Genomic DNA, 15,929 nt, shown 5'->3' with positions numbered 1-15,929 from the left:
AAAAAAAAAAAAAAAAAAAAAAAAAAAATCAAGAACCAGAACTGTTTCTTTGCAACTGACAAGTGAAACAATTTTTTTAAAACATAAAATCCAAAATGTGGGGCAAAAGAACACTTGATAAACAAATGGGAATGTACATGTTTTTAAAATTATTCCAAACTTAATTACTTTTTAGGGAAATTTACTTGAAAAATTGTAGGTTTTTCTACAGATAAAAAGTCATGGGATTATGCCCTAATTACCTCTGTAGTCTGTTCTTGGAAAGCATAAAGAATACCATCAATCAGCTGTTCTTCAAGTTTGTGATCAATATCAGCTGCTCCCAGGTTGCCCATAATTTTCTCAATTGTTTCCATCACCATTTTCCGGTACTGCTCGGCTTCATCTTTCAGATCATCCACAATCCTGGATATGATTTCTGCCGCACCTACTTTGTTTGCTAACTCCACGGTGGTATCAACTAACTACAAGGGCAAAACAAAAGACCTTTAAATCTATTGCTTCCCCAAAGAAATTAAGAAACATCACAAAAACCTGATATTCTAAACGTACTACTTGGCTAGTAAACAGGCTAAGATCATTTATTAGTAAATCTCAAGAAAAAGTGACTAGAAAATTTAAATGAGCCTAGGACACGCTGACAGACACTGAACTGACAAAGGTGCAAACTCTGAAGGGCACAGCAGTGCCAACCTGCAGCCCTGCTACTCAGCATCATGTGCAAGAGGGTGGCAAGGCAGAGCCCAGCCTAGGCAACTCAGTGGGACCCCATCTAACAATAAACAAATTTTTAGAAGGCTGGGGGTGCAGGTCATTGACAGAACACTTGCTCACCATCCTGGGCTCACTGCCCAGTGCCATCAAAAAATAAAATAAAGGGCCGGAGATTTAGCTCAGTGGTTCTGGCCATCTGCCTCGCAAGAGCAAGGACCCAAGTTTGATCCCCGGTACAAAAAAAAAAAATCCATTCCCAGTTGAGTACTCTATATGCAAAATCAAAATGGAAGTTAACTGGATGACGAAAATCTAATCCCTTTCACAATTAAACACATACAAACTGTGAAACAATGGAAGAAAAGTTAGTGAAAATAATCTAAAAACATTTTTTAACAACTAAAAGCTTACCTGTCGGTAATTTCTTCTATCCAAAGCCATTCTGTGCTGCCAGAAGTGTTTAAAGAAAGGGGGAAGAATCTCTGTTTTAATGTAGTTTGCTTCTACACCATCTGTTCCACAACACTGTTTTACCACCTAAAGGCCAAAAACAAGAAATCAAGGGCTAAGGATTTAGCTCAGTGGTGCCACCACCTGCCTTGCAAGCACAAGGTCCAGAGTTCAATCCGGGGTACAAAAAACAAAACAAAAAAAAAAAAACAAGAAATCAAACAGTACCGATATGACATACCAATGATAATGAAATTTTTAAAATGAAATTTTATCATGAAACAAAACCAGTTGAGGTAACCAATATGGAAAACTTTACCTTCAGCACGATTTTCTTCATTTCTTCATCAGGAGACTGGAATTCTCGAATAAGGATTAACATCACTTCTCTGGTATAGTAGTTGGCATATTCTGCATCCATGAGAGGGATAAGATACCCAATAGCCTTTAAGAAAGCAGCCAAACCCTATTTTCCAATTAAAAAAAAAAAATTAGAAAATTAGGTTTGTGCTACCTTAACGCTAGGGAGTAGAAATTCGAGCCAGGCACTGAACTGGCGTCTCACCTTCCCTCTGTGCTGGCGGATCCCCTTCCACAGAGGCTTCAGTACAGAATCAAAAGACTCGATTCCATACGGAGTCGCCGCTTCAGCCAAGGCAGCAATGGCCAGCGCGCTGATGGTTCGAACCTTCTGCTGCTCATCCACAAGACCTACGAAGCCAAACACAGGCTTTATCTAGCACCAACACTACCTCGTCTCAACCAGATTCCAGTTGGTACACCTAACCATTCAGGCAGACTGCAGAATCTGCACAAAAGGCAAAACTGGTCAAAAAACAGTATAAGCCAGTCTGCTAGCAATTTCACAAATCCTATTATAAAAACTTAAGGTGTCTATGTAGTTAAGCCCATCCACTATCTCCCTAATTCCACAGCCCAAATTTCAGGACAACTGTCCTAGAAAAGACAACTCACCATGCTCAATGATTTCAACTAAGCTTCTGAGATGTGGCAAGATGGCACAGCCCATGAGAATAGCTATCTGCTGTACAATCTTAATACCCGTGTGTCTGGCTTGCCAAGACTTCTTGCTTTTGCACACAGCTTTTAAGAATGGCAATAAAGAAGGAATGCCGAGGGCAGAGGCTACAACAGCGAAGGCTCGCGCTGTCGTGTTACGGACATACTCGTCCATGTTGTCTATGTCAGGTCTCATGGTAGAGATCATGGTAGCCAGACCAGCAGCCTAAGGGGAAAAGAAAAAAAGCTCGTAACATCGAATTTCGGCCATGACTTTCTATACGCAAATAATCCCATCAACAGATGCAATCTCTCTTCCCTAGAAACTGCATGTAAATACCTTTGCTAAATTAGAAATGATCTCTCGGCCTTCCACTCTGGCATAGTAATCTTCATCAATCAACAGTGGTTCAATGACCACAAGAATCTGAAATAAAAACAAACAAAAAAAGAGCAGCAGGTAATCTTTCACATCAGTTAATGATGTCACACTCAGGCAAAAAAAAAAAAAACAAGAGAAATGTAAAGTTACCAGGACTCTTGTGAATCAAGGGAGAAATTAAAATTTTCAATTACATAATGTCACAACCCTGATACAGATGGAATTTTGAGTGAACTGTTAACCATATAGACTAACAAATATTTAGCACTTTTAACACAGAAAACAGGCACGGTGGTACATACCTGCAGTCCCAGCTACTGGACAAACTGAGAATTGTAATCTCTAGGCCTGCACTTTCAACTTGGTAAGGCCTTGTCTCAAAATACAATTTTATTTTTTGTTTTTTTTTTTTTTTCCTGGTACCAGGGATCAAACTCGGGTCCTTGTGCTTGTGAGTGAGGCAGGGACACCACTGAGCTAAATCCCCAACCCTCAAAATATAATTTTAAAAGGGGACTTGCCTACTTGCCTAGCATTTGTGAGGCCCAAGGTTCAATCCTCAGCAAAGAAAGGATAAAACAATTTACAATTGCTATTACCAAGACAGTTCCTACTCTCATCCCAATGTCCATGAAAACAAAATATATGAACTCATTGCAGTTAGAGTGCCAAAAGGTCACACCTACATAAACCTGCATCTGCACAGGCCATGTTTGCATCTGTGGACAGCAAACCTAACCCTGGGTCCCGGAGCACCTTGCAGTGAACTGAAAGAGTGAACTTTCCTTTCTAATGTGAATGTACAAAATATGCTCTTTTAAAAGAATTAAATTCCCAGGATACAGAAACTGGTCAAAAAATCAAATTCATAAGTTCCTTCTATATTAAAAACTAAAACCATAAGAGACAACACTGGAGAAAAGATAAAAAACAAACAAAAAATACTTGACAACAACAAACCTTGTGCACATACGGCCGGACTAAGTCATCCAGTTTGTACAATATCCTATCAATGACTTTCACGAGCAAATGGCGCTCCTGGTCCTCAAGCGTAGGAGACATCAGCAGGGGAAGAATCTGATTAAACAGAGGGCCAGCTCCAAACTCCCTCGCTTTATCAGTGATCTGGCGCAATGCAGCCTTGGGAAAAAAAGGAAAAGGAGTAAATTCTTGGCAACCAAGCATTTGAGAAAGAGCAGATTTCTCCAGGAAGACTCTGGGTAACTTCACATTTCGGTGTACTCCTAGGCAGATACTTCAGAGCAGCACGAGGACCTCAGAGTTGGAACTACATGACCAACTGAGCACACCTGACAGGCCGATACATCTAACATCCCTCACAGGACCGGCCGGCTTTACACCACACACACTGCTAACAATTTCTCATACTTTCGCGCCTTACACACACTGGCTTTAACAACAAACAGGAGAGTTTTCTTTTCCTGTATCCTTAGTAGTACAAAATTCTTTGATAAAGTCAACTAACCTTCATACTACCTTATCTTTCTCTGATTCCATGCCCCTGATAAAGACTAAGAGAACTGAAAATTTCCAAATGTAAATATAACCAACATAATGACTTAAGCTGATACTTGCTTTTCTCATCGGAGGTGTTCCGTTCTTAATTTTTAAAAGCAGCTTCATTATTTTCCTCTCTTTTTGCTCTTCTGGACTAAGTGTTGATTCATCAACATCAACCTACCGTAAAAAACATTTAAAGGTATGTAAAGATGTGTAATTTTAATTCTCAAAGTGTAGTAATTCATTTTTCCTATTATCACTCACCAAAAGTTTGTCAAAGTACTGAATATCATCAGGTTTTAAAAATGGAAGATTTCCAGAGGGCTGGTCATTGACACTTTTCATGGTTCTATCTTCTGTCTGCATGTGGAAACCAGTCATTCCACCTAATGGTGTTGGAGTTGCTGTCAGCTTCCGGGCCGGGGTTCGAATGGGGACATAACCAGCTGGAGGTGGAAGTACCTAACAGAGGTGAGACACAGGTTAGCATTTCGACTTTATAAACTGAGAACAGCCAGGCATGGTGGCACACGCCTGTAATCCCAGCACTCAGGAGGCTGAGGCAGGAGGATTGCTGTGAGTTCGAGACTAGTTTGGGTACATAGTGAGTGCCAGGTCAGTCTCAACTACATAGTGAGACCCTGCCTAAAAAAACAAACAAACAAACAAAAAACTGCGAACACCACAGAGAATAGTATTTACACTCCAAACAGTTTACAGCTTATCATCTAGGGAATGTTTTAACTACCTGAAGAAAAAATACCTATCCTACTGTTCTACCTTAATCAGAAGTTTAAAATATTTAATTAGCACTGAAGTAAGTATGTAAGGAGTGTAGGGAAATAAGAACATACATGAGGCAGGCCTATAAAATTCTGATCATCTTCAAACAATCTCTACCAACATACTGGCAACCCAATGTGACAAAACAGTTCCATTAGAGAAAAAAAAAACATAAGTATTCATATAAACAGAAATAAACTTACATGGTGCGAATAATGTGTAAAGGCTACATATTTTAGTAGTAAATTGAAGCGCTGACATAAGATACTGCACAACAAAGACAAATCTGTATGCAAGTCGGGAATTCTAGACAAGAGATAAATGCATACACTAAAACCAAGATATTTACCAAAAAAGGCTTATAAAACACACCACCTAAATTTTTTGCAAAATGAGAAATTTTTATAAAAATGTGGCCTAACAACCAAACAAACAAACAAATAAAACAATAAAGAATTTGTTTAAAAGTTGGTAGGAGACTTTCTAAGGCTTTTTTAAAAATACAACTTCTTGGGCAGGTCAATAAGCCTAAATAGGTCTTCTCCAATGAGCCTGAACTGTCAGGTCTAAAAAAATGACTAGATTTAAGGTTTGTTTTGTTTGTTTTGATACCAGGGATGGAACATGGGACACCTTGTGCTTGGGAGGCCGGCGGCACCACTGAGCTAAATCCCCCACCTAGATTTAAGATTCCACTGTATTAAATATACATTGATGCTCTGTGCTCTTTTATCCTTTTCTGTGCTGCTAGTCCATGTATGTGTCAGCATGGACCATGGACTAAGAATTCTGAATAAACTGGAATTTATGCTCTGGGAGGCCGATGAAATCAATGTCAATGACAGCCGCACCACTGTGCATTAAGATACAAGTCTACAGTTTTCAACATTTACTTTTCAAAATTTTACTCATCAGTAGAATTCACTAGAAAGAACTAACTGTTCTTCCTACTGATACTAAAGAAATCAGTGACTACAACTGAAGATACTCAGTCAGCTGACAACAGGCTGTCTACCCATAACATCGCGTCGAGGTTCACAGTTTTAAAGCACATAATCACATGTGAAACAAACACTAGCGTACACTTCACAGGAGAGGGGATAGGCACACACTGTGAACTATAAAAAAGCAGTAATCACTGGAAAGACCAGGTCGATGATAGGTTCCAGTCTTGGTTGTAACACTAGCTACATAACCAGAGAACCTTCGGACCAGCAAAAACCCCCAGAGTGCCAGGTCCTGAGAAAATCACAATTCAAACACCCTTCAGGGCTGAGAACGTGGTTCACTGGCTCTTGCCTAGAACATGTAGGGCCCTGGTAAAAGCAAGCTATCCCACACTGCTAATGGGGAAGCTCCCAACGGATGGCCCACACACTACCACAAGTCCAAGATTTTTCACTTTCAAAAAATAGAAGATGCTTCACACTACTCATTTCATCTCTTATTATTCTCTGGAATAGCTGAAACACGTTTGGAAATACGTACAAGTATGGAATGGCATTAGTAAATCTGGGCAAGACCAATGCAAACTTGTAAGTCAATTTTTTCAACAAAACTGAAAATTCATATCGTCAATATCACCACACTGATATTCACTGTGACTACCTTGTATCCTTCTGGGAACATGGCATCCAATTCTTCATCGGAGAGTGGGCGGTTTCGCTCATCAATTTCTCTCTCCCACCTCCAAGCCTGAAGCTGTTCAGGAGTCATACTCATTATGTGACCTACAAAAAAAAACAAATGTCTGTAACGATCTACAGTATAAGGTATGTATGAGGACTTGTGACAGAACACAAGATCAACCCTAATATTTAATCAGTTTCATTTTACAAATGCAAACTAAGACTAATTCTACATTCTCTTATTCTTGTTAAAAAGCTGTCATTAATGGCATGCAGAAGACAACAGAGAAGAAATCCCAGAGGGAAACATGATTCCCTGCAATGAGAGTGCGCCTACCTGGAGTTGGGGTGGCCATGTTCATGGCTGGGGTGCCAATGGGTGTCTTTCCAGGGGTCAGAACAGGAGTGCTTCCACCCATCTGACTGGCCGGGGTCTCATCCCAACGGGACTTTCTTTTACTGGCTCCAGGAGTCGGTGTCTCCCCAATTGAATCTCCACCTCGATCTGTTCGAGGAGTCTCAGCCCATCCACTTCCGTGCCCGGGAGTATCTTCAAAGGGAAAGGGGCAGAAAGACCACAGTGTTAACCACTGTTAAAACAACTGTTTACTCTCCATTACACATCCAACCTCACATATTCAGAGGGTTATTCTTAAAACAAACACATTTAAAATTGTTATGTTCCCATTTGTACCATTTTTTGTGTTGCTTTTCTACTAACTACAAAAACATGCACATATTGTTAACAGGAAAATGAAGTTACTTTTTCCCAATCATAACATCTCTATGCAAAGCTAGGCACTCCGTACTTCCACGCACAAACAGAAAAACTCTGCACGGACAACCCGACACGGCCCCGTCCAGTACACTGCCGCACTCTCCACAGCGCCACAAGTCTGCAGCTGTCACACAGAAGGTTTTACTATTCGATCTTACTGTGCCACAGCTATCCCTGTAAAAAGTTTGTGAAGCAGCTTGCAATCATCTATATAAAAGACAAAAGCTTTGGCAAATTCAGCAACCGAATGTAGAAAACAAGGTTACTGGAGAATGAAAGGGAAGAGTGAGTAGTTTACACATAAAGAATCTCTCACTGGGGTAATGAAAAGGTCCTGGAAGTGAGCACTGGCGATGGGTGCACAACACCAAGAGTGGACCAAGCCACCGGATTGTACAGGCAAAACAATCACTGCGCAAAATGCTACGCCTGATGTGTTTTACCACAATGGAAAACAAAAGGTTACCATCTACAAACTAATTTCTTCTAAAATCCTTTATAAAACACACCTGAAAGCCTATAATCTGCTCAGCTGTCCCCAACAGCTGGATACACACGCATCCTGGCTCCCAACGTACCTCTCTCGGTTTTGGGGGTCTCATCCCATCTGTTTTTACGAGCGCTGGAAGTCGCGCCTCCATGGCCCGGGGTCGCATGGCCAGGTGTGTCGCCTCGGCCAGGAGTAGCAGCTCCCGCAGGTGTGTGACTCGGTGTGGGATCCCAAATTTTTGAGCCGGGGGTTGCTCCGGGAGTTTCGCTTCCTTTTGCACGACCTGGAGTCTCATCCCATCTTAAAGATGGGGTATGCCCAGGGGTCTAAGCAGAGCCGAAAACATTATTTCATACACCCACACAGCAAGAAAAATAACTACACAATTTGTTAAAAACATTAAACAAATGAATTTTTAGTTCTAGTCCCTATACTACCCTTCTGCTTAAAAGGCACTTTCTTGCAAACATATTTACAATCAAAGATACAAGTTTTAATACAGAAGTGAAAAAACAGTCCTAGGTTTTTTTTTAAAAAGTGCATATAAATCCTGGATATGCCACTATTATCTGTTAAGGTTTTTCTATCTAGACCCGCAGTGAAAGATGTCCAGCTACAGCTACAGCAGCACTGCTGAGGCTGATGCTCCAACACATACACCACCATTCTAGAAATAGTTTTTACAGCTGTCCAATTGTGTGTTCAATAAATAAGCATGCTTTGCATTGTCCAGACAATTTATCTTTCCTCCACCTCCTACCACAGGATTTCAACCCTTGAGAGAACTTCGTGTTTATCACCACATCTGTGCCAAGTGATACCGACCATCTGGTAGAAAAAAACATTAAAGGCGGGCATAAGGAAGTGCAAGGTACACAGGGTGTGAGCAGAGACTAGAAAGTGACTGACAAAGGGCGTTAGTGTGCAATACAAAAGAACCTCCACGGTACACACAGTATCACTGTAAAGCAGATGGCTTTGTGTAAGCAAATCAAAATTTAGAATTAGACACTATATCCCTTAGGTAGTAAGCAGGATTCACCATACTTTACGTATTTGTTTTGAAGTTGGATGTTCTTACAGACCACTGGTTGCATGCCACAGCCTGCTGTGTTATCACTGAAAGATCTTAAAGTTTCGCCATCACTGCTATGGACCCGAGAACCCTACCCTGCTATCGGGGGTATTAAGACTATATTACTCAAGGTTGGGAAATTATGGATTAGGTAAGAGCACAAACTGTTCAAACAGTTCATTGTGGCACTTGCCTCTCCTACTGGATTAGAGAGGAGGGAATAAATCCTTCCTACTATGCACTGGTAGTCCACAGCCACAACCAGGGTAAAGTTATGGTAAATGGGCAGCATGAAAGAAAACATGGTCTTTCTATAGCTCTAACAGGAAAGATAGTCTTTTATTGTTGCTATTGCCTGATTTTTGTTTTTTGAAACAGAGACTCACTATGTATGTAGCTCAGGCTGTGCCTCACCTCAGCAGTTATCCCAGGCTGGCCTCACTCAAGGCACTCCTCCTGCCTCAGCCTCCTGAGTGCTAGGATTATAGGTACATGTCACTATGCCCAACTAATAAACTATTATATATGGTTATCGTGAGAATACAGTTAAACAATTATCAGCGGAGAAGGTGATCTCAGTTTAAAACAGCACTGAATGCCAGCCACAGAATTGAAGTTAGTAATTAACGATACTCAGTCAGCAACACCCAATTCTTATATGGATCGAATGGGGAGTTCTCAAATCTCAAATTGAGATGTGCAGCAGGGATGTGTTAGGGTTAACACAGCTCACTTCTGAGAGCAGGAAAACAGTGCACAGTCTAACAGACCTTCTCTCACACATCAATGAATGACTAGAGGTAATAATGATTTAGACTGGTGTGGGAGAGACAGAAGTCACACAGACCCTGATTATATTTACAAGTGATGCCAATGACCAGTGCTGGCAGAGGGGATGGGATGAGAAGAGTAGGCAAGGATGACCCATATTAGCAAGGCAAGTCCAACAGCTAATGGGGGAAGGGAGGACTAAGTCCAAACAACTTTATTCTAGAAACAACTGCCTTTGAAATGCTAATAAACATCCAAGCCAGTGTGTCAGGACTAACAGACAAGTCTGAGGAACAGAGGGGGCGGATTTCACAGTGTGGGAGTTGTCTTACACAGTTGGCACAGAGAGAAATGAGATCCTAGGGAGGGAGTGCACACAGATGAGAACTCCAAGGGCTGAGCACCAGAGGACTCCAAAGCCCAGCCCTGCAAAAGGAGAGGACTGGACAAACAAGAGCGAGGAACAGCAGCCGGAGGGAGAGGGACAGAGCCTTAGGCCAGAGGCCAAGCAAGAAAAGGGCGTCCAGGAACACACAAGAAGTCCAGAGTAGCAGGAGGGCTGAGCAGAGAACAGACTTCTGGACTAAGCAACAAGAAAGTCCAGTGACCTCAAGGCACTGCACAAGGAAAGCAACGACTAGGTAAGCAGACAGCACACACCTGCCGAGTATCTCCTGGCGTAAAGAGACACAGCGGGCGGGGTGGGAGCGGGAAGAGGATGTGAGCATCAAGGGATGTTCTGCTGCACGCCGCTTTTCCTTTCTCTAAAGACAGTGAACAGCTCCCATGTGAGAGGAGGAGGAGAGTAGAACAGACACAGGCACACTGAGGACACAGAAGAGCTGTCCACTCTGGGGGAAACAGGAAGCAAAATCATCAATAACACTGAAGTGCTCAGGAGGTACAGCAGGTAGAGACATGGGGTAGACACGCTCGGGGGGAGGAAAACAGCATGCTGCTTAGTGACTGCCATGTTCCTCTTCGGGGTGACGAAAAGTTCTGAAGAGCAGTAGTGACTGATGGTCACATAGTCACACAACACTGACAGTGTGATTAATGCCAATGAACTGTACATTTAATGGTTAAACCAGGTTATTTATGTAACTAACATTTTGCCACAATAAATTTCTTTTTTAAAAAACAAAGGTTTCCTCTGAGAGGGTAAAATCATTCAGGGAAGGAGTGCGGTGTCCTAATATCTATTTGCCAGCTGTGACAGGAAGCTTGTGTTATCCACTAGAAAACGAGGATGGCTACTAAGTCGTACTCTCAGCCTCACAAGGCGGCAAGTTCACAAGCTCACAGGTTTCTCAAGGTCCACGGTGAGGACAGAACTGCCCCACCCATCCTGAGGAGCCCCACGCTCACCTGCCTAAGGGGAGGAGAGAGGGTGAAATGCGGCCCTGAAATGGGGCCTATTCTGGTATCGCCAGTATCCTCACAAGAGACTAAACAACGGAAACAGACACTCGAGGACACAATCACGGAAATCCAGCAACCTGACGCCAGCCCAGAGGCATGCAGACCTTGGACGTGGAGCCTCCATACTGTGAGAAAATATATTCTGTCATTTAAGCCAAGCACAGTAATAACTCCATCATGGAGAAAAAAATGTAGTAGCAATAAAACATCAAAAGCAATCACCTCTGCCTGGTCCCAACTGGACAGCTTTTTGGGAGTGGCACCAGGAGTCTGGTCAGCAGTCTGATCCCAGCGCCGCTTTCGTTTTGAGGGAGGCTGAGACGCTGCTGCGCCATTGACGACTTTCAGCTCTCCAGCTTTAGCTTTCTCTGCTAGCTGTTGCCTAATTTCTCTCTGAAAAACATATGAAAAAGCAAAAATATTTACTTTTAAAATGCTTCCCACAAGCTTAGATATCACATTCTCTTTTATAAGAAACCCAGAATAAAAATAAAGAGAAAAACACAAGACGGATTACAGAAAGCAGGGAGACAGATTGCTCTCAAAGGGGAAGAGGGCCAGGAGATGGGAGCGAGGGGGGACACTGGATGGAGGATGGAATTAAGTACATGTGCTATGTACAGGTACCAGGTATGCAAACATCTCGGACCCCACAGACTAAAATAACAAAAAATGCTATAAAATTAAAAACAATGAAAACCACACACCTGATGATAAAATAACTAGAATGCTTGCAAGAGAGGGGTGCAAAGCTCAGTGGTACAGAGCTTGCCTAGTATGCCTGAGGACCTGGGTTCAATCCCAACACCAGGAAAAAATGTTTCCAGTACGTTTTTGTGTCATTACCATTTCCACGTAACGCCTTATTTTATACTTTCCTCAATTTACTGTGTTACTGGTGGTCCCATTTCTTAGTTTCACTCTTTTCTGTACTTCTAGTTTTACACACACACAACTTTTTAAAAAGAAATAACCTCTGCTGGCCAAAAGGATTTACTCAGAATTTCCAACCACATCAAAACGTTTCCTTTGAAAGATTCTTTAAAGAACAGCGTGACCATTCAACTCTTCCCACCACAGCAGCCTTGGGAGCACACCATGAACTCCCTCAAAACTCACCCATGTCAGACAGACACAAGTCACAATATCCAAAGGGTCCTGGGCTAGAAAAGGACTGGGAAGTTTTATTTGAGAGGAGTCAGAATTTGGAAAAGAGGCTCTTCCTTGACTTAATTTTATTAATACTATTAAAATATTACTTGCATAGCAAATAGCAAAAAGAAAAAAAATTCTTTTGGGGGAGGGTGCCGGGGATTGAACTCGGGTCTTCACGCTTGCAAGACAGGCCACCAAACCACTGAGCTAAATCCCCGGCCCAAGAAACAAATTCTTAGAAGTCTCTCAATTCAACTTTCTTTCCATTCTTTCACAACCATCAGAACGACAGATTTACACACCTCTTCCTTAGTCAAATGCTGTTCTCGCATTACATCCATGTAAGTCCGGGCATTCATTTTAGGGTCAGGGGTCTTCCCTCCTGCAGAAAAGAACAGCAACAGGACAAGAGCACAATAAATAAAAGGAAATTAGGTTCAACTGACTTCTCTTCCCTGCTCTAATATTATGTTATTTGATAATCATTTAATTTATTTTTGATGGAAAACTTTAATAATTACACATCTTACTTTTTATTGAGTTTGCTGATCAATTTAACCTGTTTGAACACAAACATATCTACAGCAGTTTAAAACAAATACTTTAATGCATATAAAAGCAAAATGACAGCACAGCTTAGAGTCTTCAGAAGTGATGGGTCCTGGGTGGCTAGTCCGGAATACGTACACTTTCGTGCCTTTGTCTCCATCAGCAGTTCTGACTTCAAGCAGCAGAATAGAAGCCTAGAAAATTATCTCTTTACCATTAGTAACACTTTGGAAAGATGTTTATATGCAAAACATTACCTGTTGCAAGCTGTTAAAATCCTGACTACAAATAACTATGACTAGTAAGTTCTTCAGTGTTCTAAAACAGTTGTACTTTAGAAAATCTCATTTTTAAAAACATACCTATTATCATACTCTGATGTCACATTACTAAAAAAGGGCTTCATGCTTTTTAAAGATTGTTGACCCAGAAACATTTTTATTTCTTAGAAAGTATAAATTACATCTGGAAACATATAACTTTTAATATATTACTTCTACATTATTATGATGAAAACAGACGAAAAGTGATGTACAAAGAGATGCGTCAGTCTCTTGGTTAAAGTTTTAGTATTTGCACTGCAAACTTCAAAATATCTTAAAGAAGCCCAAAGAGTATATAACAAGGTTCACAGAGGCACATCATGCTTTAGAATGTGATAATTAGCTATACAAGAAGTACAGCACTGAAATTCAGGAAAAAAAAAAATCATAAAACTAAGACATTTCCTATGCTGACGATCATGCCCAATTGGCAGTGTCATTCTTTCTGACACTAGCTCTGCTAAGACTTCCTTTGGGATACTTTTTCACCATAATCTAGAGAGGATGTGTTGAGCTGCACCCTTAAGAATGCAGACAGGACTGGCATATAGCAGTACTGCTGTAGGAAAGAAATTAAGGACAGTTAGTATGGGCCTGTGAATTCTGACATACATGTTTAAATCAATTACAATTATGCAAGTAAAAAAAAGAATATCCCTACTAATTCATGCAGGCTGAAAGTCTAGCTTGTAAACCTGCAGCAGAATACAACTCTTAAGAAACAGGCACCTTGTTCTGACTGTGAAGCTCACTCACCTGAGGAAGCTTCCATCAGCCTCACTATACCCCTGGTGCCGACTTGCACGCTACAATTAGCAACACAGACTCCAACTATGAGAATAGCAAAGTCTTTGGATACACACTTTTAACTTAAAGTATGCTCAGAGCAAAGGAGGTGCATTTACTGAGCTACATTTAGAGCAATATGGGGAGAGCTCTAGTGTGAGAAACAGTTTCTCCAAACTAACAGTCCTAAAACTCTAGATTTTGGAATGAAAACTTTCAATAATTTGAAAGTATTTTGAGCAGAAAAGCACATTTGTTCAACGTATAGAAAGAGTACCCAAAACAAAAGTAAAAGAAAAACCTTTAACCCTTTGCGTTTCTATGGCATTGGCTCATTACTTTCTTGTCCTTCTACCTGGAAAGAAAACTTGCATTATAAAGATGAAGAATATGGCATCTGTGACTTCAACCAAATCTCTACAAATCTCTAATAAGGGGGACTTTAAAAAGAAAAGCAAATCCATAAGCATGCCAAAAAAAATCAAAGGGCTAAAGACAATACAAATAAGCTCTGAACGTGTATAGAAAAGCTGGAAAGAATTACCATCTGCAAAGGGATCAAGACGCTCTGGGGAAATGATCATGGTCCGCCTGTGCTTTTTGTATTCGTCTTCCCGGTCTGCGATCTTCGGAGGCCGGTGCTCAGCAAATGGGTCATACTGCAAACAGGTACATATCCTTTAGTAGACAGGTCCCCAAAGCCCAGCCCGTCGGGCAACCCATACAGCGGTTAACACAGCCTACTACTATGCCAAACATTCGGACGCACTGATGGGTGAATGTTAGTTAACGTGAAAGAATGTGGCACATGAAAATGACACGATGTGTATGTCCACATTCCCACACAGAACGACTTTTACAAAAGAAATTATTTCTAATTCTCCTAAATCAATCCTTCTCAAAGCATTCCAGAAACTGGTTTCTAAAATCGATGGACTTCCACAGACACTCAGACATTCACTAATGATTAGCTAAACTATAGTTTAATAAAAGAAAAGGCACCTGTTCTGTTGACTGTGGAATATCATTGAGCAGCGCCACGGGGGCATGGTACCCTGGCTTCTTCTGGCCAAGTAAGCTCGTCGAAGATGAGTAGTCATCGTCATCCTGCAATGGGATCCCCCCAAGCCACAAAGAATGTCAGCCACTAGAATTTCACAGGGAGAAATCTCTACTTCACATGTGCCGACTACAAACACCTTATTTAAAACTCTGCTTTGCTTGTTTTTGCCACACATATTTCTAAATGATTTAACAACCAAACGAAGAGTTGAGAATCTATATGCTCTGTTTCAGAGCAACGTCACATTCTGTGACTTTTCCAGTGTCAAAAGTGCAATGCTAGGTAACTCTCCAGAAGCCCTTACCCCTCTCATGTCTAAAACTAAATGACAATCCCAGCCACCACCAACCTTAGCATGAGGGCACGAGAACCCAAAAGTGCTAGTGCCTAGGTGGCTTCTAATTCTACCTTTAAGATTTTTCAATTCTTTCTCAAGGAAACAGAAGTGCCAACTGTAAAGTAAAATGATTTGAATTTCATCCTGATTATATACAAAATTTGTTACTGAATCAAGCAACTGTTAGGAAATTTCATCAAATTTGATGTTTAGGATGGTCAGATAAAACATGAAATATGTAAAATGCACTTTGAGGTTATATTTAAAAATGAAAAGCAATTGTCTTCCATGGTAACTAAAATATACAAAAAGCTCATGAAGAGAAACACCAAGAAAAATTCCATTTGTCAAAGGCAGCAAAAATAAACAGTATCAAGTACAATTCACACTGGCCGGGCATGATGGCATGTGCTTAGTCTTGGCTAGGCACGAGGATCTCAAATTTGAGGCCAGCCTGAGCAACAGAACCAGACCCTGTATCTTTTTTTTAAAAAGCAGCAAATGAAAAAGATGGGGCAGGCCAGGCACGACTGACTGAGGCAGGAAGATCGCCCCATGTTTGAGGAAAACCTGGACTACAGTGAGTTCAAGGCCAGCCTGAATCATATATCAAACCCCGTTTCCAAAAACAAACAACAACAACAACAAAAAAAAAAAAACTGTGGGTGAGGGGGTGTGGTGG

The 15,929-nt window shown here is 41.2% G+C and overlaps 1 protein-coding gene across 3 annotated transcripts in view; it reads right to left on the bottom strand.

The window, feature by feature from the left end:
- The window catches only part of Sf3b1 (splicing factor 3b subunit 1), a 38,838-nt gene that overhangs the window by 8,952 nt on the left and 13,957 nt on the right, over window positions 1–15,929 (bottom strand). For 2 of the 3 annotated variants that reach the window (XM_010631962.1, XM_010631965.3), the window contains exons 3-18: window positions 14,850–14,954; window positions 14,392–14,506; window positions 12,492–12,571; window positions 11,257–11,427; window positions 7,855–8,092; window positions 6,836–7,048; window positions 6,479–6,600; window positions 4,352–4,549; window positions 4,163–4,264; window positions 3,527–3,706; window positions 2,525–2,611; window positions 2,140–2,410; window positions 1,730–1,875; window positions 1,484–1,630; window positions 1,126–1,251; window positions 243–464 (exon numbers count right to left, since the gene is read on the bottom strand). In XM_010631962.1, the coding sequence (XP_010630264.1) occupies window positions 243–464; window positions 1,126–1,251; window positions 1,484–1,630; window positions 1,730–1,875; window positions 2,140–2,410; window positions 2,525–2,611; window positions 3,527–3,706; window positions 4,163–4,264; window positions 4,352–4,549; window positions 6,479–6,600; window positions 6,836–7,048; window positions 7,855–8,092; window positions 11,257–11,427; window positions 12,492–12,571; window positions 14,392–14,506; window positions 14,850–14,954 (2,523 nt within the window). Of the gene's footprint in view, window positions 1–242; window positions 465–1,125; window positions 1,252–1,483; window positions 1,631–1,729; window positions 1,876–2,139; window positions 2,411–2,524; window positions 2,612–3,526; window positions 3,707–4,162; window positions 4,265–4,351; window positions 4,550–6,478; window positions 6,601–6,835; window positions 7,049–7,854; window positions 8,093–11,256; window positions 11,428–12,491; window positions 12,572–12,876; window positions 13,102–14,391; window positions 14,507–14,849; window positions 14,955–15,929 lie in introns of those variants that run through there. The other variant, XM_010631964.3, reaches the window with a different exon arrangement.

The sequence above is a fragment of the Fukomys damarensis genome, unplaced genomic scaffold (assembly GCF_012274545.1).
Source record: "Fukomys damarensis isolate Sample0158 unplaced genomic scaffold, DMR_v1.0_HiC HiC_scaffold_26, whole genome shotgun sequence".
In the NCBI taxonomy this organism is placed as follows: domain Eukaryota; kingdom Metazoa; phylum Chordata; class Mammalia; order Rodentia; family Bathyergidae; genus Fukomys; species Fukomys damarensis.
The sequence above is the reverse complement of the archived record's forward strand: the minus strand, read 5'-3'. Positions and strand labels throughout refer to the sequence as shown.